The 22,292-nt window shown below is 39.6% G+C and overlaps 1 protein-coding gene across 5 annotated transcripts in view; it reads right to left on the reverse strand.

Moving 5' to 3' along the window:
* kif13a (kinesin family member 13A) overlaps positions 1-22,292 on the reverse strand; it is a 68,117-nt gene that overhangs the window by 2,264 nt on the left and 43,561 nt on the right. Inside the window, exons 17-39 of one of the 5 annotated variants that reach the window (XM_055211605.2) lie at positions 20,765-20,984; positions 18,321-18,483; positions 17,193-17,336; positions 16,964-17,113; positions 16,722-16,886; positions 14,976-15,149; positions 14,496-14,647; positions 14,281-14,413; positions 12,292-12,438; positions 12,152-12,184; positions 8,754-8,853; positions 8,550-8,676; positions 8,376-8,431; positions 8,110-8,234; positions 6,194-6,370; positions 6,020-6,112; positions 5,777-5,929; positions 3,958-4,035; positions 3,416-3,454; positions 3,238-3,346; positions 2,971-3,122; positions 2,140-2,319; positions 839-1,670 (exon numbers count right to left, since the gene is read on the reverse strand). In XM_055211605.2, coding sequence (XP_055067580.2) covers positions 839-1,670; positions 2,140-2,319; positions 2,971-3,122; positions 3,238-3,346; positions 3,416-3,454; positions 3,958-4,035; positions 5,777-5,929; positions 6,020-6,112; positions 6,194-6,370; positions 8,110-8,234; positions 8,376-8,431; positions 8,550-8,676; positions 8,754-8,853; positions 12,152-12,184; positions 12,292-12,438; positions 14,281-14,413; positions 14,496-14,647; positions 14,976-15,149; positions 16,722-16,886; positions 16,964-17,113; positions 17,193-17,336; positions 18,321-18,483; positions 20,765-20,984 — 3,702 coding nt within the window. Of the gene's footprint in view, positions 1-838; positions 1,671-2,139; positions 2,320-2,970; positions 3,123-3,237; positions 3,455-3,957; positions 4,036-5,776; positions 5,930-6,019; positions 6,113-6,193; positions 6,371-8,109; positions 8,235-8,375; positions 8,432-8,549; positions 8,677-8,753; positions 8,854-12,151; positions 12,185-12,291; positions 12,439-14,280; positions 14,414-14,495; positions 14,648-14,975; positions 15,150-16,721; positions 16,887-16,963; positions 17,114-17,192; positions 17,337-18,320; positions 18,484-20,764; positions 20,985-22,292 lie in introns of all 5 variants that reach the window. The other 4 variants (XM_055211603.2, XM_055211604.2, XM_055211606.2 and 1 more) reach the window with 4 other exon arrangements.

The raw sequence follows: 22,292 nt of genomic DNA on the forward strand, positions 1-22,292 counted from the left end.
ACAACTTTCGCCCTCAAGAAGTCGGCCATTTTGGATTGTTTCAAAAATGCATGTGATGAACTTTTAAATCCTCCTCCTAGAAGATTTATGCGATTTACACCAAACGTGGTGATAATGATGCCGAGACATTGGAGATGCTAAATTGCGAAGGGATTTTTGATATCTCAAACGGTTCTGTCATGGCCATAGATATGTACACTAGACGTCGCCTTGGCTACGGCAGTTCATTGGACCGAATGCGTCAAATAGAGCCGCCATCTTGAAACAGGGGAATCCCGCATCAGCGTCATTGTAGGCAATGGTGTAACGGAAATAAAATCACCATAAATCGTCATGAACGCGATTTTCTTGGTTTTCTTTTGGTTCGTTTCAACAGTCAGACATGTATTTAGCATTTAGTACAGGAAAAAATAAAAGTTTTGATTTTATGAAAATGTACTTTTTCTAACTGTAATGCATAGTACTAGTAGCCCTAACATCCATACGCAGCACAAAAGTCCGGCATCGTTCATGAATTCGAAGTACAGGCGGAGATAGCAGCATTAAGCAACAAGACCCCTGTTCTAAGATGGCGGCGGTTTTGACGCATGCTCAGAGCCCCAAGGCGACATCTAGTGTATATATCTATGTGCCATGGCACTTTAGCGCCTTTTTGCGGTTAAATACATCCATGTTGCATTAGACAAGCACGTGCAGGCCGTGGTTTCTGTTTGCGTCATCACAACATTTCGGCCGTATTGTTTCGGTGATAAAAGTCTTTCGGCTGAAAATCTTCAGTGGCCGAATATTCGGTGCATCCCTAATTTTGACGACTTCTGGTATTGATCTGTTTACTTACCAGCAGCATGGTCCAGTTCTAATCCAACCCAGATGCCTTTGGCAAACTCCACCCCTCCGACATAATGCACCGTCCCGCTCAACCTGCCCACCCAAACCTGCTCGCCGGGTGCCATCCAGTCCGGCAACTGAACCACAGGCGCGTTCTCATCCACAAAAGAATCTGCATCCTCCAAATCCTCCAGTTCTTCACCATTCAGCTCTGGGTCAGGAGCACTGTGAGACTCTTCTCCATTGATGAGACGACACTGGGCTTGTGGAAGAGCGGGACAGACACTTTGCCTAACGTCCATGTCTGATGTTTTGGTCGAGTCTGAACAACCTGTCTGGAAACAACCGAGATCTTCCACTACGACAGCATCATCTGCACCCTTAAAATCTGTGAATTCTTGACTGACGCTCAGGATGCATTTACGAGGAAGCGAAGAAGAGCAATCTCGATTGGTGCAGTGGACGATCTGGGGTGGACCAGACACCGGCACGTGACCCGTCTCAGCACTTTTAGTAGATACGAATCCTCTTTGTTCCTGAGGGTCAGAGGTTTCTCTTGTGCTGAGCTGGTCACAGCTGTCACTGGCAGCGAAGAGGACGTCGGACAGCGTGGCGGTCGATGCGCTATGAGAGAAGTAGCCGCTGGTACAGCTGCTAGCCGTGGGACTTCTGGACACGTCTTTCTCTGTGGCCCGCGGCCCAACACCTGACGTGCACACGGATGCCTCCAGACTGGCATTGTACACCTCGAAGTTTGCAAAATCCTCTGGAACGTAAGGCTTGAAACTGGGGTCTGGAATACTGAAGGCTGATTCTGCATCAGGTTCCTCCTCCTCTGAATCCTGACCAATCAGATATAAGCAAACAGGAAACAAACGGCAGAAGAGTGATGATCTCCTCACTGTGTTATGTCATTTTTACAGTGTGTCTACAGCCCACTAGGCTTCGATGTAACATTCGGTAATAAATTCGCTACCAAAAAATATGTCTGAAATAGCTATGCTGGGCTGCTGGTTAACTTCACTGATAATAAGAGATTCAATCAGATCTGTGTAGACACAAACAGGGTGACGTGTGGAGTACTGCAGTGAGTGTAAACATGCAGCTAATCGCCACATGAGGGCAGTGATGAAGATGATGAGGATGATGATGAAACAGAAACATGCTTTCAAAAAGAGAAAACTTAAATAATCGCTTCAGTAACCCTTTGCTCTGCCCGTCTACTCATTTTAATGTTTAAAGTGTTTCACTTCGTTTGAACGCCTCTCCGGTGTGTGATGTTGTGCAGTTTGTGTTATAAATGACACTTACAGCAGCGTGTGGCAGTGTGTGTGTGAGATCTGTGCTGAGTCTGGGTTTTCTGTGATTGGCCCTGACGCTGATGATGTCATTGCTGATGTCACTGCCGCCGTGACCCTCGCTCTGGGCCCTGGGTCTGGACCAGGGGCCGGTGGGACCATGCACATTGCTTTCCACAAACCAGCGCATGCTCTGTAATGAGGTCATAACACTTCACGCATGCCATGCAACACGTTAAACACAGAGACATGCTGATGGAGTTAAACAGACAAGCGTACTGCAGGTGAAACTGACCGGTGCAATGATGTTGTGGTGGTGAGTTAAAAAGAGGGAAACTGGTCCAAAATTACACACCTGCTAACTGAGAAATGGTCTTGCTTTGACTCAATGGTCATTTTTACAGTATAATTAATATTATGAGTTATGCTTCTAATCAAATGAAAGACTAACCTGCTGTTATAGCAAGTGTTAAGTTTGGATCATGGCTGATTGATGGATTGAGCAAACAAAACAGAGAGCAGAGTCATGTGCAAGACTTTCTGTGAGTAAAACATGCTATCATATGTGTGTGTGAGATTATATGCATGTGAGATTATATGCACGTGTGTGTGTGTGTTATATGCAAGATTATATGTGTGTGTGTGTGAGATTAAATGCATGTGTGAGATTATATGCATGTGTGAGATTATGCGCGCGTGTGTGTGTGTGTGTGTGTGTGTGTTTGTGTGTGTGTGTGTGTGTGTGTGTGTTTGTGTGTGAGATTAAATGCATGTGTGAGATTATATGCATGTGTGAGATTATATGCGTGTGTGTGTGTGCATGATTGTATGTATGTGTTCATACCTCCAGGCCCAGAAGCGGTCGTGACTCCAGTGAACGTTTGGTTTTATTCTCCTCCTTCACTGGCATGAGGGATTTAAGAAATTTGGGTGGTTGAGGTGACAGAACTTTAAATGGACTGGAGTTGAAGATGGTTGGACTCTCTGGTACCGACACTGAAGAGAAAAATGTCCATCATGTGTGTCGTTACTCTATGTCCTTCTTAGTTTCTTAAAGCAAATACTTTAAGTACAGCTGAAACAGGACTAAACTAAGTGAGATATATTTTACCATGATTCTCTCTGCTTCTGAGCGTTGTGTCTTTTGTGAGGTTGTTGTTGTTGTGTGAAGTCTCCAGTATGCTGGATTCAGAGAGGTCTGTGTGAGGATCACTGTGGCCCTGTGTAAAATAACACTCAGTGTGGACGTCTGTTAATCTGTCCGGATGTTTAACTGTGTGTTTACTAACCCTGATGTCATCTTCCTCACATCCAGTCACGTCTGATTTCTACACAACAAACACATTAAACAGTCAATGGTTGTGTCTGGATCATTATCATAATGAAATTCATACAGACATTATATTGATTCTTTTACAAACATGTTTTATTATTCTGTTTCTGAATTTTGTAGTGTTTAAAAAAATTATTAATGAAGTTCTTTTTAAAATATCTAAAAACTTTTATCATGGTACCATCAATGCTGGAAGCCATTTTTTGTCAAGTGCAGACTTATTTGATAGTTTTGTCAGTAATTGATGTTTTTGAATGGAATTGGTCCCAGAAGCATTTCAGGACATTATTTTACATTAGTAAATCATTATTATGAGTGTAAACTGAAATAAAAAGTGTAACCTATTCCCCAACAGGTTAAATCACCTGACATTATTAAAGTTCAATCATTAGAAAAAAGTTTTTTAAAACATGTAAACATATCTATAAATATATACTCTACTGCACACAGGTTATATATATTTTTACACACTTGCAAAAAATCAAATAAAGGTCTTACGTGCTGTACGTTTGGAGTGCTGAGACTTCTGCGAATGTGTCTGTTTTTAACAGAGAGGGCTTCCTTCACAGTGACCGCCTGAACAAACAAACAAACATAAACACTGAGAGATGATGTAGAGGTCTTCACGGTTCACTTACATCTGAAAACCCAAGTGGGTTTGAGTCTAAAAGCTTCACGTGTGCCTCATACACGGATCGGGTATAATATTAACGGCCTCTGGTAATTTAACATTTTTGCAGAATGTATCAGAGAAAACCCAAACTATCTCGCTTGTGTGCATCTAGTTCTTTTGCAACCCCTCCTCTGTTTACCAAGAGTACTTGCAAAATCATGTGGCTGGCAGTAGGTTAATTTTTGTTGAGACAAACCTGTCAATCAATTTTGAATGTTACCTTGGTGTCGTCGCCTTTCCATTGTACAAGACATTCAGACACGACAGTAAGAGTTCACCCCCTAGTGGCAGTCGTAATGATGTTTTAGTTTAATCGTAACGTGGGAGAGAAGCTCATTACAGCGCAAGAGCCTTCATTCAAATATTTGCCATAGTGAAATAAATAAATGAATGCAAATGAATGAAACAATAAACAGCTATGCATATATTACAAAGACTGACAATATAAGATTAAAAAAATAAATATACTAATTAAATTAAAAATGTATTACTTATCAGTAATCAATCGGTTTTTCTAAAGGATTCAAGTGTTACTGATAAAGTAAAAAAAAAGATTAATAATTTTCACCTTGCACACAGTGTTTTGATTGGAACAGACTAAAATGCATCACTTCTGGTTGGCGTATTGCCTGCAGTGTAGTCACACAAGTTCAAATATTTTAACTCTTTCCCCGCCAAAAACAAGTTAACTCGTCAATTAAGAGAAACTGCTTCCCTGCAAATGACGAGTTTTTACGGCAATCTGTATTTCTGCTATTATCCACCGGGTGTCGCTCTTACCCAACTTATAAAACCTGGAAGCAACCCTTTACTTCAAACAGTAAAAACTCTGTGTATGTTTTCATTATAGCTCTGAATCTTATCTCAGCTTTTTGCTCATAATTTGGCGTTTTTGAAGAAACCTACCCATATCTGAGAGGTGATAAAGAGAGAACGAATAAAGGTAGGATGATTTTTTGGTTTTAAAGCATTTTCATTTGACATATTGTATGTTTATATATTTAAAGAAATTTTTTAAAGGCATTAAACTTTTGTGAAAAACCTGGCGGGGAAAGAGTTAACAGATTCAACGCTCAAAATTAATCTGAAAATTATGCATCCGCAGATGGTTGTCACCTCACGCAGCCCCTTAGCGACTCTTCATAGGGAATGAATGACTTCCGGTTTATCGTTTGTTGTGTACAGTGGAAAGGCGGCTTCATTTTCTCAGCTTTCTTTAAAAAGAAAATAGATTTATGCACCTCGAGTTTGGGTAAAAAGTGATTTTGGTCATTTTGGGTCGTATACATTTCTTTGGACCTGAGAACACCTCTAGTGCAAAGGGGGCCCCAGTTTAGATATTTTATGAAATAAATTCTGTGATATTAAACCTAATTTTAGGCAAAACCAACAGCACTACATTGTATCCTTTAATATGTTTTGTTTAATTCAAATTCTAAGTTTGAGAATTTCATGAATTTTCTTTGGAGGGATGCACCCCACACCGAAAGTTTAAGAACCATATTACAACTTTACAAGCCATGTTCGAATACCTACCTGAATGTATCTAACATCATATAAATCCACTCATTTACAAGTCTGACAAACTGGCTGTCATCTTAAAAACATGAGAAAGAAAGATCTTAAGATGATGATGTTGTTTACCTGTCTGAGTCTCTCCAGACACAGAATGTTGTCTACCTCCAGAACTCCTCTGGTGTATTTCTCAATGTACGTCTCTCCATCCAAAGTCTCTTCAGTTTCTCCTCGAGCTGCCATCAAGGCCAAAGTCTCACGTTCCTCGGGTTCCTCGGACGCCTGTCCACCGACACACAGAGAGTGATGTGTTAGACAGACAGTATTCATACAGACACAGTTCACTTCAGAACGATGTTTAAGAGTTTGTACCTTTGGTATGTTAGACACAATCTCATACGTGACTCCACACGAGTACAGCACGTTCTTCAAAGACATCCTTCTCTTCAGACTCTGAGTAAAACTCTACAGTACACATACAGTACAGTACATTCATTCATACAGCATTGTTGGGCAGTAGATGTGAATGTATGGTGTTTCTCTGACCTGTCTGTTATAGACGTTGACAGCGATTCTCTTTCTCAGGATCAACTCCATCGAGGCCGGGAGACTGAGCTGAACTGTGGCTTTTACTATCAGGTAGATCCGTTCATTGGGCGCAGTGATTCGATTCAGATGAACGGAGTCATGGATGGACGAATCCCAGGAACATACAGCTGACACCTGTGATATTGCAGTTCATGATAACATCAACAGATGCTTTCTCAGGAGATTTTAGATCAGAACATCATTACATCGTATCGTACATCTATCTTGTGTAAGGTTGCAGGGGTGTAAATGGAGGAACAGTTCCATGGGAATTTAATCTGGAGAATTTTGGAAATATTCCAAATTGGAAACTTAATGGAGATTTATGGGAATTATATCATATACAAACAGAAATAAACATTTTGTTTGGTCATAAGTAGACATGCATGCAAGGAAATCCTGATACTTATGCTCATCAAATATGGATTTATTTAAGTTCCCTGTTATAGGGAACTTTTTTCAAAATTCCCATTTTTAAATTCACATGAATTCCTGTTAATTCCCATGACAAGTTTCCAGCCTTGAACATTCCCAGAATTTTGCAACCCTAATCTTAAGTCTCCACAGTTCTCCATCGTTGTGTTGTATATACCCTGTTATCTAGCATATCATATTATTTCAGCTCTATAATGTACACTTGCCTAAAGGATTATTAGGAACACCTGTTCAATTTCTCATTAATTCAATTATCTAATCAACCAATCACATGGCAGTTGCTTCAATGCATTTAGGGGTGTGGTCCTGGTCAAGAAAATCTCATGAACTCCAAACCGAATGTCAGAATGGGAAAGAAAGGTGATTTAAGTAATTTTGAGCATGGCATAGTTGTTGGTGCCAGACGGGCGGTCTGAGTATTTCACAATCTGCTCAGTTACTGGGATTTTTACGCACAACCATTTCTAGGTTTTACAAAGAATGATGTGAAAAGGGAAAAACATCCAGTGTGCGGCAGTCCTGTGGAAGAAAATGCCTTGTTGATGCTAGAGGTCAGAGGAGAATGAGCCGACTGATTCAAGCTGATAGAAGAGCAACTTTGACTGAAATAACCACTCGTTACAACCGAGGTATGCAGCAAAGCATTTGTGAAGCCACAACACACACAACCTTGAGGCGGATGGGCTACAACAGCAGAAGACCCCACCGAGTACCACTCATATACACTACAAATAGGAAAAAGAGGATAGAATTTGAACAAGCTCACCGAAATTGGACAGTTAAAGACAAACAAAAACAAAAATGTTGCCTGGTCTGATGAGTCTGGATTTCTGTTGATACATTCAGATGGTAGAGTCAGAATTAAACAGAATGAGAACATGGATCCATCATGTCTTGTTACCACTGTGGAGACTGGTGGTGATGGTGTAATTGTGTGTGGGATGTTTTCTTGGCACACTTTAGGCCCCTTAGTGTCAATTGGGCATCGTTTAAATGCCACGGCCTACCTGAGCATTGTTTCTGACCATGTCCAGCCCTTTATGACCACCATGTACTCATCCTCTGATGGCTACTTCCAGCAGAATAATGCGCCATGTCACAAAGCTCGAATCATTTCAAATTGGTTTCTTGAACATGATAATGAGTTCACTGTACTAAAATGGCCCCCACAGTCACCAGATCTCAACCCAATAGAGTATTTTTTGGATGTGGTGGAACGGGAGCTTTGTGCCCTGGATGTGCATCCCACAAATCTCCATCAACTGCAAGATGCTATCCTATCAATATGGGCCAACATTTCTAAATGTCAATGCCACATAGAATTAAGGCAGTTCTGAAGGCAAAAGGGGGTCAAACATGGTGTTCCTAATAATCCTTTAGGTGAGTGTACATCATCAGTATTAATGTATTTACAGTGTTTGTGATATCACAGGTGTTACCTCATCATGGCTGTGTCTGATGATGGGCAGGTAGAAGAACGTACTGCCGTGTTCTTTAGGGAGAATGGAGTTGACTCCAGCGGCGTGAGGTCCGATCAACTGTCCATTTACACTCAGATTATCAGCTGAAACATACACAGACTTCAGAGATACATCTGATAATCATTTCATTCAAGATATTTTCATGGCTTTATCACGTATGGAAATCACAGCTGCCTATGATTTCCAGGTTTTTTCCATGACGGTGTGAATCCTGGAGATCTTACCGTTCAGGTCCAGGAACAGCACAGGTATATGCTCCTCCATACCAGCAGGGGGAACCCTTGAGTAACAACAACAAAAACTTGGTCAGATGGAAACTCTCACTATTGACCAATACGGTTTCTGAAATATTATGTCTGAAACCTGAATTGGTTTATTGTGAATGAGTGTTTCCTCACCAGTGTGCAGGAGCTCCAGGTATTCCACTGCCAGGTGCTGGAACCAACACAGCGTTCCTCTCCTCCGTCAGACCCACCCACTGCTCCACCAGTCTGGCTTCTCGTTCCACATCTTCCTCAGATTTCTCTGTCAATCACAGCACTGAATCAGCACCCATGACACACGGCAGATCATGCGAGCGGACTCTCACATTAAAATCCCACCTGGTTTGTTGATGACTTTCTTGATCTGTTCCTCCAGATATTCCCGCCGTTTGATAAGAGCTTCAGACCAGCGGTCTCGTACACAGTTTAGATCTTCCTCCTGCACAGATCCAGCAGAAAGATCTCAATATGAGATGAACTACATGTAGCTTCTGTCTGTCATCAGCTGATGGTTTAAGGGGTTTTTCTCAGGTTGTATGATGTTGTTGATAGACTCCAGCTGATGGTGTTCACATGATGTCAGGTACAGACATCCAAGAAACCAAATAAAAAATCCATCCAAACTGCCAGAGATGAAGCAGTCAGATGTTGAAGCTCCATCTCTGTGTTATTGAAATGGATGTACAGTAACATGCAGAAGACATGCAGACATGCACGGGTCATGTGAATCTGTTATAAACAACACGTGTGTGAGCTCTGCTGAAGCAGACGGCTGTCCCTGCTGAAAAAAACAGCATACCAGCAAGACCAGCATATGTTGTGTTTTGGTGCTGGTATGCTGGTGACCACCAGCTAAACCAGCATAATTCCCATGCTGGTTTAATGCTGTTTTTTTCAGCAGGGGTGGTGTGTTAGTGCAGTAATCTTGACATTTCATTTATCAAAGTTACTTTCACTTTAAAGAGTTTCCTTCCATCAGCACCAATAATGGATTAAAGATCTTGTCTTTAGGGTTAGGATTGTACTGATATTTTTAAACTGAATAATGAAAGGTCTGGGGGCAGTAAGTACCACACTAAGCGTTTCATTTCTTAAAGATTAGCAGAATAATGCCATTTAATCTTTAAAAGATATTATGAGCACTCACAGGCATGTTTATATGATATTATTTACACTTTCACGCCAATGATGCGCTGGTCAGGGTTTTATGCCACTTTTATAAAATTATTTGACCCACCCCGCACCACTCTATCTATTTTTGCAACCTGGAGCGCCCCGCATCCGCGACCAACCCCTTAAATGGCGCAGGCAATTTTGAGAGAGGGTGTGAAAAGGTGATGTACACCTTAAAATTAATGTAACTCTGGCATTTGTTTGGTCTAAAGGCCTAATCTTGGTTTTAAAAAAAGACACATTAAATGGATGTGACTGGAGGTTAAAATTTTAAATAAAAAAATTGTTGTTGCAGATTACATTTATTGTAATAAACCAATTATGCAGTAAAGTATATATTTTATACATAAAATTATCACAAAAAATTAGGTTTGTGTTACACTTTTAGTGGTTTTACCAACAATGGCCACTAGGTGTCAATGGTTTCTCTTGTCATAAATTAATAAATTACTCTCCCTGCATTATTATTATTACTGCTTAAGGGGGTTTGAAATATGAAAACTACGTTCTTAGACATTTCCAATGAAATATATATTTTGTTGTGATAGATTAAAAATAACATGGAAAATACTGACGTAAACTCAGGTCTCCCGCTTACAGGACAGCGCCAGTTAAAGGGTTAAATAGACATAATAGGGAGTGTAATGTTTACAATAATAGACATAATAGACATCGTACGCTTATAAACCATAGAAACCAGCATGATCATAATAACAACAAAATAGTATAATGATAAAAAATGTCAACATTTACAAAGCAGCGTTTATTGCAACTATTTCTGAGATCTGGGTAGGGTTGCACCAGTCGTTCGTAAGTTCTTACTTAAACTGGGACGTAAAGTCCAAACTAGAGGCTTAGTAACTACTAGCTAGTTTATAACTAACTCTGTACTTTATTCGGTTGCACCATTTGTTCTTAAGGCAGAACGTAGCTAGTAAGTCGTAAGCTCTCCGTAAAGTAATGCGTTGTCGCATAGAATGACGTTTATTTTTCTTAACCCAATCACAAGCCTTATAATGGGCAAACAGGAAATAGTCTGAACAGTACGTAATTTCAAACTCATTCTTGTCTCGCCTAAACTGAAAGTTAAACAAAGACGTTAAAGCATATGTTATCGAACTCAAAACATTACACTTTTAATTGAAAATATATATCCCACCCATGAAAGAGAAAATGAACAGGAAGAAATTTTAAATCTTATTTTAATTGATGGATACACAGAAAATTAAACAGTTCTTGAAAACTCGTTGACGAATTTGCGTCTCTTCATAATTAATACGAGCTCATCGATGTTATATAATATTATATAATAACGTTATTCCAAACGTTATTCATGGACAGGGGCTTCCGTAAATATTAAGTTACAACGTATTGTTACGTTTAAACTAAGTTTAATGGTGCAACGCAAAAACATTTAGTAGTGCGTAAGTTGTAACTTAGTGCCCATTTACGTCGTAACTAAGCTACGTTGTAACTTACGCACAGCTGGTGCAACCGGCCCCTTATCCCAAACATTAGAATTTTCTTAATTTTCTAATTTTATTTTAATGATGTAAATTCCCGACCTTAATATCTCCCACACCTCATCTTCCATCTTCACTTTATTTCTTTGTTTGTTTTGTTGTTGTGGCTGGTGGTGAGAGCTGCTTAGCACTTTCATCACATGAGACTAAGGGCGCACTCACACTATCCAAACCAAACCGCGCTCGGGCGCGTTTGACCCCCAAAGCCTGGTTGTGTGATCGCTCTGTTCCGCGCCCGGGCGCGGATTGGTTAATCGCGCCACGGCCGGGTTGCAGAGGTGGGCCGGAGCGCGGTTCACTTGGGCTCAGGCGCGGAAGGCTGTGGTGTGAGCGCAATCGCGCCTGAGCGCAATTCAAAAGGTGAAGACGTCAGCTGCGCGACCACTCACCTTCATCTGCCGCCGTAAAAACCTTTTGATGCGCGCAGCGGGGTTACGTGAATGTCCGAGCTGCGCACGTGACAGATCAACTAAGCAATATGATGACATGTGAGAGGGCTGTCTGTAATTGCGCACCAAACGACTCTGAATAAAAAACACAGACTTATCATTACGGTGGGTTCCAGTGTTAAGAGAGAGCTTTACTTCCTGCTTTTTTCAAAACAATCGCATTTTAATGACGAAAGCGCGCCCGGACTCGGATCGATAAAAAGTACAGTGTGAGTGCGTGCACCTGGGGGAGTAGGGAGGGGTGACAATCGCGCTGGGGCATGGTTTGGTTTGGTTTGGATAATGTGAGTGCGCCCTAAAGGTTTAGGGACATCAAGCAAATGACGTTGCTACGTAGGCCTACGTATTGTATCTTTATCAAGGAACCATAATAAAATATAAAATATATAATACCAAATATTTCATATAAGCTATAGTTTTTTTTATTTTGATGACCCCGCCCCACAAATAAAATGAAAATTTCTTTACTCGACCCGCGCATCACTATTTCACGCCACATCAAAATAAAATGAATGTTGTGCTCAGTGTCGCCCCCTGTCAGTAAGCAGATGATTAGCAGTGAACTGTCATCATGCCTGCTGGATGTGAATACCTGATAACTATCAAAATCCTCCTCTTCCTCTTTCTGCCAGAAGAGAACAAACACAAACTCTCATGTGCTTTCATATCCAGCCCTAATCTAAAGTAGATAAAGAAGTATCGTGTTGTGTTGTATTTATAGTAAATACTGACCTGATAACTGTCCAGAGGTCTCTGTAGTTTAGTGGATCGAACAGATACACAACCAATCGAGAGAGAGAGAATGGCATCCACCAGCAGAGGTAAAGTACCAGAATACTGCACGGGTTTAACAGAGACCTGAAGCCTTCGAGAGTGACCCTGAACAAACAAAAATACACTTAAACACACAATCTGACTGAAGAAGACAAGTTTGAATTCTCACGTCTTATCTGATGTTTGTGACAGTGGCGGCTCGTGACTGCTCATCTGAAGGGCGTAAATTCAAAAGAAGTGTTCGGAGTGTTGTTTGTTGCTTGGGTTTTCAAAATATGTGTTTGTTGCATCATGTGCATCATGTGTTTTGTCAAAATAAGTGACGCTCACATTAACAAAATACACGCAAGACACTAACTTAACACTAAACTCTGTTGCGAGTATCTGGCAAACGCGAGCGTCTCTTTTATCCTAAACCCTTTAGACGCATCTGCAGCAGGCACTTATTTTGACAAGACACATGATGCACATAATCACTCAACACACCAAACACATATTTTGAAATTATGAACCACACACATGATGGGCTACATACATGTTGTGACAAACTTTGCATCGAGCGCCCTCGAAAAATAGAAGTCACCGGCCGCCACTGGTTTGTGATAATAATAATGTGCCAAGTTGCTGGATTGCTTACATATAAAGAGAATATAAAGAGCTCGGATACAAAACCGTCTAAGTATGTCTGACGTTTTCTTGTAAATGAGTATTTTAATCTTAATGGATTCTGCCAACAAAGCAGTATTTCAAAGCAGTAAAAAATCCCGATAATTTACTTACCCACCCCATGTCATTTGAGATGTTGATGTCTTTCTTTGTTCAGGCGAGAAGAAATTAAGTTTTTTAAGGAAAACATTTAAGATTTTTCTCCATAAAGTGGACCTCATCAGTTTACAGTTTCAATGCAGCTTCAAAGACGATCCCAACCGAGACATAAGAGTCTTATCTAGCAAAACCATCCTCATTTTTGCCACAAAAAAGTACTATTAAACCACAACTTCTCGTCTTGCAACAGTCGTGTGACGTGTCAGCGCGACCTGTATTGCGTAATCACGTGGAAAGGTCACATGTTACATAGCCTATGAGAAACACACATTTATGGACCATTTTAAACAATGACACAAAGACATTAATTAATATCATAACACATACAACAACGTCTGAACATTCCTCCTTCTCTACACTTGTAAACACTGGAGCGGTAGTTTCACATACGTCATGTGTGACCTTTCCACGTGATTACATAATATGTAAGGTCGCGCTGAGGTGTCATATGGCTAGTGAAGAATGAGAAGTTGTTTAAAAGTGCCTATTTTTTGTGAAAATGAGGATGGTTTTGCTAGATAAGACCCTTATGTCTCGGTTGGGATCGTCTTTAAACCTGCATTCAAACTGTAAACTGATGAGATCCACTATATGGAGAAAAATCCTAAATGTCTTCCTCAAAAAACCCAACCTCCTCTGGACCGAACAAAGAAAGACATAACATCTTGGATGAAATAGAGGAGTAAATTATCTGATATAATTTTTTATAAAAGTGGAGTAATGGATCATTGTTGTTTTTATCATAATATTGTTGCTACTGTTGTATAGGTAAGAAATAAGGTAAGAGAGGCTGTACCACACAATATAAAAGTAAAAAATGTATTAGTGGAACTTTCATGAAATGAAATAACAAAAATGCATTCCTTCCACTAGAAAAAAATTGTCCCAGACTGTGAACAACAACGTTTCAATGTGTAATATGCATGAAAGCTCAAATAAAAACAACAAACTGATGCATGTGGTTACTAAGGGTGCAGTGATAAATACAAACGTTGGGTGAAGCGGTCATAGCTGTGTTTTATTGTGAATAAAGTTATTGACCAATCAGAATCAAGGATTGGAACTAACACAGTAAAGAGTCATACATTATACAACCAGTAAATAATTTCACAGATGTCAGACCTGTCGCAGCTGAAACACGCCTCCAGTGCTGACGTCTTTGTTCTGGTGCACCTCGACAGACGAATACTCGCCCTGTTCATTCAGTTCTTGTATAGTAACCCACATTTCAACACTGCGAGACACTTCACTCCACCTGTTACACAACACACAGTGTCATATCTGATGATGTTTCATTCTCCTGTAATAAATGTATATAGATAAGAGATGATGTGCACCTGTCTCTCAGTGTCCGTGTTTTGGCCTGCAGGGCGTCTGGTTCCCATACAGACCGACCGTTCCCTGCGTACCTGTGACCCCAAACCTCTATGGACAGAGCACCTTCAGAGATAAACTCCAGAAACTCTTCTGTCACGTAAACCACAAAATCCTACACAGATGAGCAGAATGAGACGTGATAAGCAACACCTATACTAGCAAACATCTCTATTAAGTGTAATAAATCTCTACAGTATGTGTACAGATGAGTTTAATTAGTCATTAGTGGTGGTTTCCCAGACAGATCATAGTCCCAGACTAAAATGCATATAATGGTATTAAGATGCAAACCATTAGTGTTTTTTGTGAGGTTTACTACTTAAATGTCCTAATCCAGGATTATTTTTAAACCCTGTATGGGAAACCGCCCTTAAGTGTTTAAACATGACAGACAGAAAGATTGTTTGAATACAATCACAGAAGTGAAGTCTTTCTTTTACCCTGCAGTGGTCAAAGCGCACAGTGAATTCGGCATCAGGGGTTGGTGAGGAGGGCGTGTCCGGGCTGACCATGGGCGGGGCCACCGTGGGCTCTGGTTGCTCCCAGAAAGTGTATTGACAGAACACAAAGTTGGACAAGTTTAGCGGCAAACCCGTCGCCTCTCTGATCCGCACCTGACAGAAAACAACAAAGTGAGAGTGTCTGTGACCACCTGAGATTTTTATTTAAAGGCCCAATATTGTTGGTTTATGTCCGTTTGAGGCTGTTTACACCTGCTATTAAGTTGCATTTTGGTTGATCAGATCACAATTCTTAAATCAAGATGTACTTTCTTGTTGAGCAAAATTAATTAAGAAAAACTCTAGTCTAGTTTTTAGACAAAAAATATACAATTTAAGTGAATTTGTGCTTAAAACAAGCAAAAATATCTGCTAATAGGGTAAGAAAAAATGAAGAGTTTTTCCGGCAATCCGTATTTCCGCTATTATCCACCAGGTGGGGTTCGTACACAACTTATAAAACTCGGAAGCAACCCCACACATCAAACTCTGTGTATGTTTTCATCATCGTCCTGAATCTGATCTCTATCAAAAGTCCATCACAAAAATGCAATTATCTCAGCTTTTTGCTCATAATTTGATATTTTTGAAAAAACCTACATATTTGAGAGGTGATAAAGAGAGAACAATTAAAGGTAGGATGAAACTTTTTTTTTTTTTAATTAGAGTCTGTTCTGTCTTTGATATATTGTATATTTAAATATTTAAAGAAGAACATTTTTTGAAAGGCATTCATCTTTTGTGAAAAACTTTTTTTAAAAAACACTGGCAGGGAAAGAGTTAAACACTTATTTTAAGAAATATTAGCTTACTCCATTAGCAGATTTTTTGCTTGTTTTATGCACAAATTCACTTAAATTGTATATTTTTTGTCTAAAAACTAGACTTATTTTTTACATCATTTTGCTTGTCAAGAAAATATATTTTGATTTAAGAATTTTTAGCTATTTGTACTGAAAACAAGACAAATATACTAAGTAAGAAAGTCATTTTTTGCATGTCTAGTCCTAGTTTTGTAATAAAATATGTCTTGGACACGCTCTCGACAGTTTTAATGAGACAAGTCATCATGACACATTTTATTTATATGGAGGTCTTACCACAGAAAACCTTCAGATTTAACTGGAAGTGTCAAAGAGAAAATTACATCAGTTTTTGCTGTAAGAAACCTTGACTAACATTTAAAGAGACATTTTTGTAAGATGTAAAATAAGTCTTCAGTGTCCACAGAGTACAAAAGTTTTAGTTCAAAATACCCCACCTTTGTAGGTGTGAGCAAAAATAGGCAGTTTTTGGGTGTGTCTATTAAAATGTAAATGAGCTGATTGAAATGCAAACATTGATCACCATAATGGTGGTTTGTTGAAATTGAAACTCAGTTGTGCTGTCAATTATTTTCTCTGCACTAAATGTCAGTGCTGTGGTTGGATAGTGCAGATTAAGGAGGGTTATTTTCATAATTAGATCCCCTCTGACATCACAAGGGGAGCCAAATTTCAATGACGTATTTTTTCACATGCTTTTAGAAAATGTTCTGGGTTGACCTTTTTCACATTTTCTAGGTTGATAGAAGCACTGGGAACCCAATTATAACACTTAAACATGGAAAAGAGCAGATTTTTATGATATGTCCCCTTAAAAGTGGACCAAACTGAACACATTATGTACAGGACATGCGCTCTTTACCCTGCATGCGAGCTTCTTGGCCATATGAACAATCTCTCCATTATTGTCCATGACATCATAGCCTCCGCTCTCACTGGAGTTTTCGGAAGAATCGTCTCCGCACGTCAGACGCTCGGGTACGGATCCGCTCACGCGCAGCAGCTCCACGTGCAGACGACCTGCGACCTACGGGAGGAGTGAGACGGGTGTGATGAACCTCAGTTAGACAGCCGCATCGACAGGAAAGAAAAAGAGGCGCTCACCTCCCCCTGCTGGCTGATGATGGGAACGGCATACTGCAGCTTGACATCATGAAAGAGACACTCCAGAAAGACATTAGCTACACCGATGAGGTTGTGATTCTCCTGAGCTTCATAGAACGGATCTCCCGCCTTATTCTGCAACCTGTTAACCTGTAGAAAGAAGAAAACACCCAATCAGATGTTAGCGATTTCATTGTGTACTGTACACTACACTACAGTATATACTCACCGCGTCCTGTGTGTCCTCTTTCCAGTCTCTGTAGTGTTCTCTCATGTCTACTAATTTGTTCTCTAATTTCTCAATGGTCCACACTTGTGTTCCCTTTCCTTTACGTCGCACCTGGATGGCCGGCTCACTCACAATCGCTCCACGCTGGATGAGATATAATAACATTGACTTAGCATACAAGCAACAGTTGCACTGCATTTATATAAGGTCTGTTCTGCATCTGAGGAAAACCTTCATGGAAAATTAGTAATTATTCAGTCACACAAGTATTTGGGTAATTCTCGCGAAATTAGACTTATGAGGTGTCATGAAACATTTTGATAAAAAGAGTAAATGCTATCAAAATAAGCAGCATACAGTTACAAACATCTCTTCATGTACTATTGTGCACATGATTTTCAAATGACATCATACAAACCAATTTTGTTGGATTTTCCACATTTAAGAGGAAAATTTTCATTACCGCAACATGTCCATGACTGGATTTGGGTACTTTGACATGGAAATATTTATAATTAAAAAATCTCAAAAATAAAAAGCTTCAGTGCATGTTATACTATAAACATTTACAGTAAAGAAACATGTGGTATTTGGTCATCATTGGTAAATGTAGAGACTATAATAAGGAATATAAATGTGTCCAAGACCAACTTTTTTTATCCTTTAAAAAAAAATTGTTGGAAGGGACGTAATTGACTGTGACACCTAAGATGGCTACCAGGTAAGCAGTTCTTATTTTTTCTCTCCAGAAAAAAGTTTAAATTTTGTTTGTCATAGTACCTAGACAACTTTTTAGTTCTCATTACCGAAACATGAGTTTGTAAATGCATATATTTAATGTAATAGCATGTTGCGGTAATGATCATTTTGGATAATGATAATCTAAAAAAAATGTAAATAATTCTATAGGAAATATTTTTTAAATCCTCTAAAAATAATGCGTATACTAAGTTCAGACCTTATGTGTAAAAAATTGTTAAATTGGCTTTCAAGGGCTTTTTAAAAATTCTGATGCTGGACACTTTCTAAGTCTGGATTTCATGAGAACCACCCATGTGGATAGTTAACAAATCTCTTTATTTCAACATTGAGCTTAAAGTTCACATGACGTATAGATCTGCATCTCACCTTGCGGTTGGCACTGAGGTTGGCAGCGGGTATCTGCAGTGTGACCTGATAGTCAGTGAGTTTCTTCATCTCATCTGAGAGAAAGTTGGCTTCTCGTACTAAGGCGTTGGCCCTCACCACCTGCTCGCGCAGTCGAGACAAACTCTGACGAAAGAGTTCATCCCTAAAACACAGAGGAACATTCACGTGTCTGAACATTAAACTGGTGTTATATAGCACACATGTGTCTGTGTGTATAGAGGGCTTTATGAACAATATGCTCTCTTTTAAAACATACACAACTGCTTCTGTATGAAGACATCATAGGTGCCAGCCCAGTCTCATGGAGTTGCGTAAAAATGGCACGAAGTGCGAAAATCATGCAATACATACGCCAGTCCTCCCATTGACCCAAATGGCGCATCCCCCTTGTCGTTTTATTTATTGGCTTTTCAATTTTGTTGCTATTTTTTAACCCGTGTCGCGTGGGTTTAGGGTTAGAACAGCTTTTTGATTACATAAAAATGACATCCTAACCCAAACCCCAATTTTTAAACCAACTTCAATCGACCATGGCTTAAAAATAGACAAAAACATGGAGAAACCCGTAAATAATCTTTAAATAATCTCCTTAAAGTTGCAATTTGTATTATCTGCACGCTAGATGGCGCCAGATCAAATCAATAACAATGACGTTGTTTAATGACGCTCTGAAGCAGCGTGGAATTATGGGATTTGTAGTCTTTAACTCAACCGCTGATGGCCATCAATCAGACGCGAACGAGAAATCACGTTGACGTATAAGGTAATCAAGTCTTATAAATGTTGCGTTTGATGACATCGTTTATTTCATTATGTAAGTTAATATGTGATGTTCAAAACAAAATTGTTAGTCATTGTAATAGTCCAAAGTCCACAGTATTAGTCCAATTCAATGGTTAACACAGCACAGAATTAAGTTTTCAACTTACAATGATTTTTCACATAATGTATTGACAGTACAAATCTTATTGTGAAGTGTCTTAAAATGACCATTTATATTGCTGTACAATACCTCTTGATGTGCATATCATCCGTGGGAAGACACGCTGATTACAATCTACACACTAATGTTGTGATCGATATGATAGCATACGATTTTTGAAGGGTTACAAATCAAAACAACTCACCTGTCGTGTAAAACACAAGCAAGATCAGCATCTCTGTCTGGTTAAATGTTGTCGTGAAGCTCTCTCCATCCAGATAATGCAACACCAAATTGATCCTCATTCTTACTCTCGTTTTGTTCCAAACTCTTCTTGGGTCGTTTGGTTGGCCCGTACGCTTACGGGAGCTGTCTTTGCTGACAGACGGTAAAGATTAATCCATAGTCCATATGGCAAGCACGTAGCCCGACAGGCGCTATCGCATAGTTCCGCATTTGTCCACGACACTGGCTGCGTCCGAAAACTCAAGGCTTGTTGCCTCGCTGCCTCATGAGGAAATGACTTTGGAGGCCTGAAGGCAGCTTAGAGAAAGGCTTTCGGATGCACTTCAAAGGCAGCGTGTTTGAAATATAAACAGAGAGCGCCTTTGTGATAACTAATCACATATTTGAAAACTCGCTATAGAAATGCAATTCAAATGTGTAAAAAGTGAAAATATACCCTTATTTACACTAAATTTGTGCTCCAGTCGCTTCCTTGGCCGCCATTTTATTTTTTCGAACTCAACCACTGTTGTCATGTGTTTTTTACGTCAGTAAAGGCGGTGACAAAGGGTCACATGGATATTAACGTCATTGACAGGAGACTGCACTGCCCTGTGTCAATGTTTTGAATGGAAATTTTCTCACGATTTACAAGTATTTGAAAGAATTACAGATATTGATAGTAATCAGCTGGACAAAATATATAACACTGGCCTAGTGGTTTTTGGACATTTTACTGCAAATATCTTACAAATTGCACCTTTAAGCAAATCTCAAATCTAACCCTAAACCCAAGGAAAAATGGTTTAAAAAACAGAAAAAAATTGAGAAACAAATAAATAAAATGACAAAAAAGATGCGACATTTAAGTCAGTGGGAAGGACTGGCATATCATATGTAAATTGGAATTTGGCGTATGTATTGCACGATTCATACGCATGACTGTGTTGTAGGTGCTGTCTGGATGTCATCAAGGTTTTACAACACTGGTAATGTGCTGCTCAGTGACAAAATTGCAATAATCTGTATCATGTAAACAGTCCAATTTTATCCCAATTACTGTTTATGTATTATGATTATTATTTTGTCATATTAATCTTCCTTTAATAGTATTTTTACACAGTTAAGAGGCTTTCAGACACTTTGCATTACATATTTATATAAACATTTATGCATTTGGCATACGCTTTTATCCAAAGTGACTGACAGTGCATTACAAGCTATAGATTTAATCTTTTGCGCTGCTATGCAATGCTCCACCATCATGTGGTCTGACCTCTCATCCGTCCACAGTCTGACTGGATTATGTGTGGATTGTGTAGGGAGAGGAAGACGGTCGCTGCCGCTGCGCTGGTGCTGTGTGATCTTCTCAGGTGACAGCTGCTGTCGCAGTGAATGCAGCTCACGCTCGTACATCATTCGCTGTTCCTCCAGAGCCAAACGCTTCTCCTCCAGATACTGCTTCTCCAAAACCTGCACAACGTTCTGCATGGGGTCTGAGAACAGAAACAGTGCTTTCATTACATTTACATTTATGCATTTTGCAGATGCTTTTATTTAATGTGACTTACGGTGCATTACAATGTTTATCAGTATGTGTGTGTTCCCTGGGTTCAAACATCATGACCTTTTGCAAAGCTTTACCACTTTTACACACAAGACAACACTCAAGTTCCTCAAGTGAATTTCATTTCTTATGTTTCAATATTTAATTGTTCAAAACATAAGGTAAAGTGACAGATTTAATGTAAATGATTTATTGCAGTGGTGTGGTTACATACAGTACACAACAGATTATTTACACTAGGGCTGCACGGTATTGAAGTAAAATTCAATATGTGGTTAATTGCTTAAAGGTGCAGTGTGTAATTTTTTAGAAGGATCTCTTGACAGAAATGCAAAATCATATACAAAACTATATTATCAGGGGTGTATAAAGACCTTTCATAATGAACCGTTATGTGTTTATTACCTCAGAATGAGATCTTTTTATCTACATACACAGAGGGTCCCCTTACATGGAAGTCGCCATTTTGGGCCGCCATGTTTCTACAGAAGCCCTTAACGGACAAACTTTTTTTGCTAAGTTGTCTCCGACGATGACATGTTTGTCTGGTGGTGGCTACCGTAGCTTCTCTATGTGTTTCAAAAGTGAGGGGTGAGCAGTGGACTGAGCCGTTGGTTGCAATTCGCAACCTCACCACTAGATGTCGCTAAAATGTACACACTGCACCTTTAAAGGATTAGCCCATTTTCTTAAATAATAATCCAGATAATTTACTCACCACCATGTCATCCAAAATGTTGATTTCTTTCTTTGTTCAGTTGAGAAGAAATTATGTTTTTTGTGGAAAACATTCCAGGATTTTTTCTCATTTTAATGGACCCTAATGGACCCCAACACTTAAAGGAATAGTCTACTCATTTTCAATATTAAAATATGTTATTACCTTAACTAAGAACTGTTGAATCATCCCTCTGTCATCTGTGTGTGTGCACGTAAGCACTGGAGCGCGCTGCGACGCTACGATAGCATTTAGCTTAGCCCCATTCATTCAATGGTACCATTTAGAGATAAAGTTAGAAGTGACCAAACACATCAACGTTTTTCCTATTTAAGACGAGTAGTTATACGAGCAAGTTTGGTGGTACAAAATAAAACATAGCGCTTTTCTAAGCGGATTTAAAAGAGTAACTATATTTTATGGCGTAATAGCACTTTTGGGAGTACTTCGACTCGGCGCAGTAACACTCTCCCTCTCCCATTATGAGAGTGAGAAGGGGAGCAGACTTTTCAGGCGAGT

This window comes from Misgurnus anguillicaudatus, chromosome 10 (genome assembly GCF_027580225.2).
Source record: "Misgurnus anguillicaudatus chromosome 10, ASM2758022v2, whole genome shotgun sequence".
In the NCBI taxonomy this organism is placed as follows: Eukaryota; Metazoa; Chordata; class Actinopteri; order Cypriniformes; family Cobitidae; genus Misgurnus; species Misgurnus anguillicaudatus.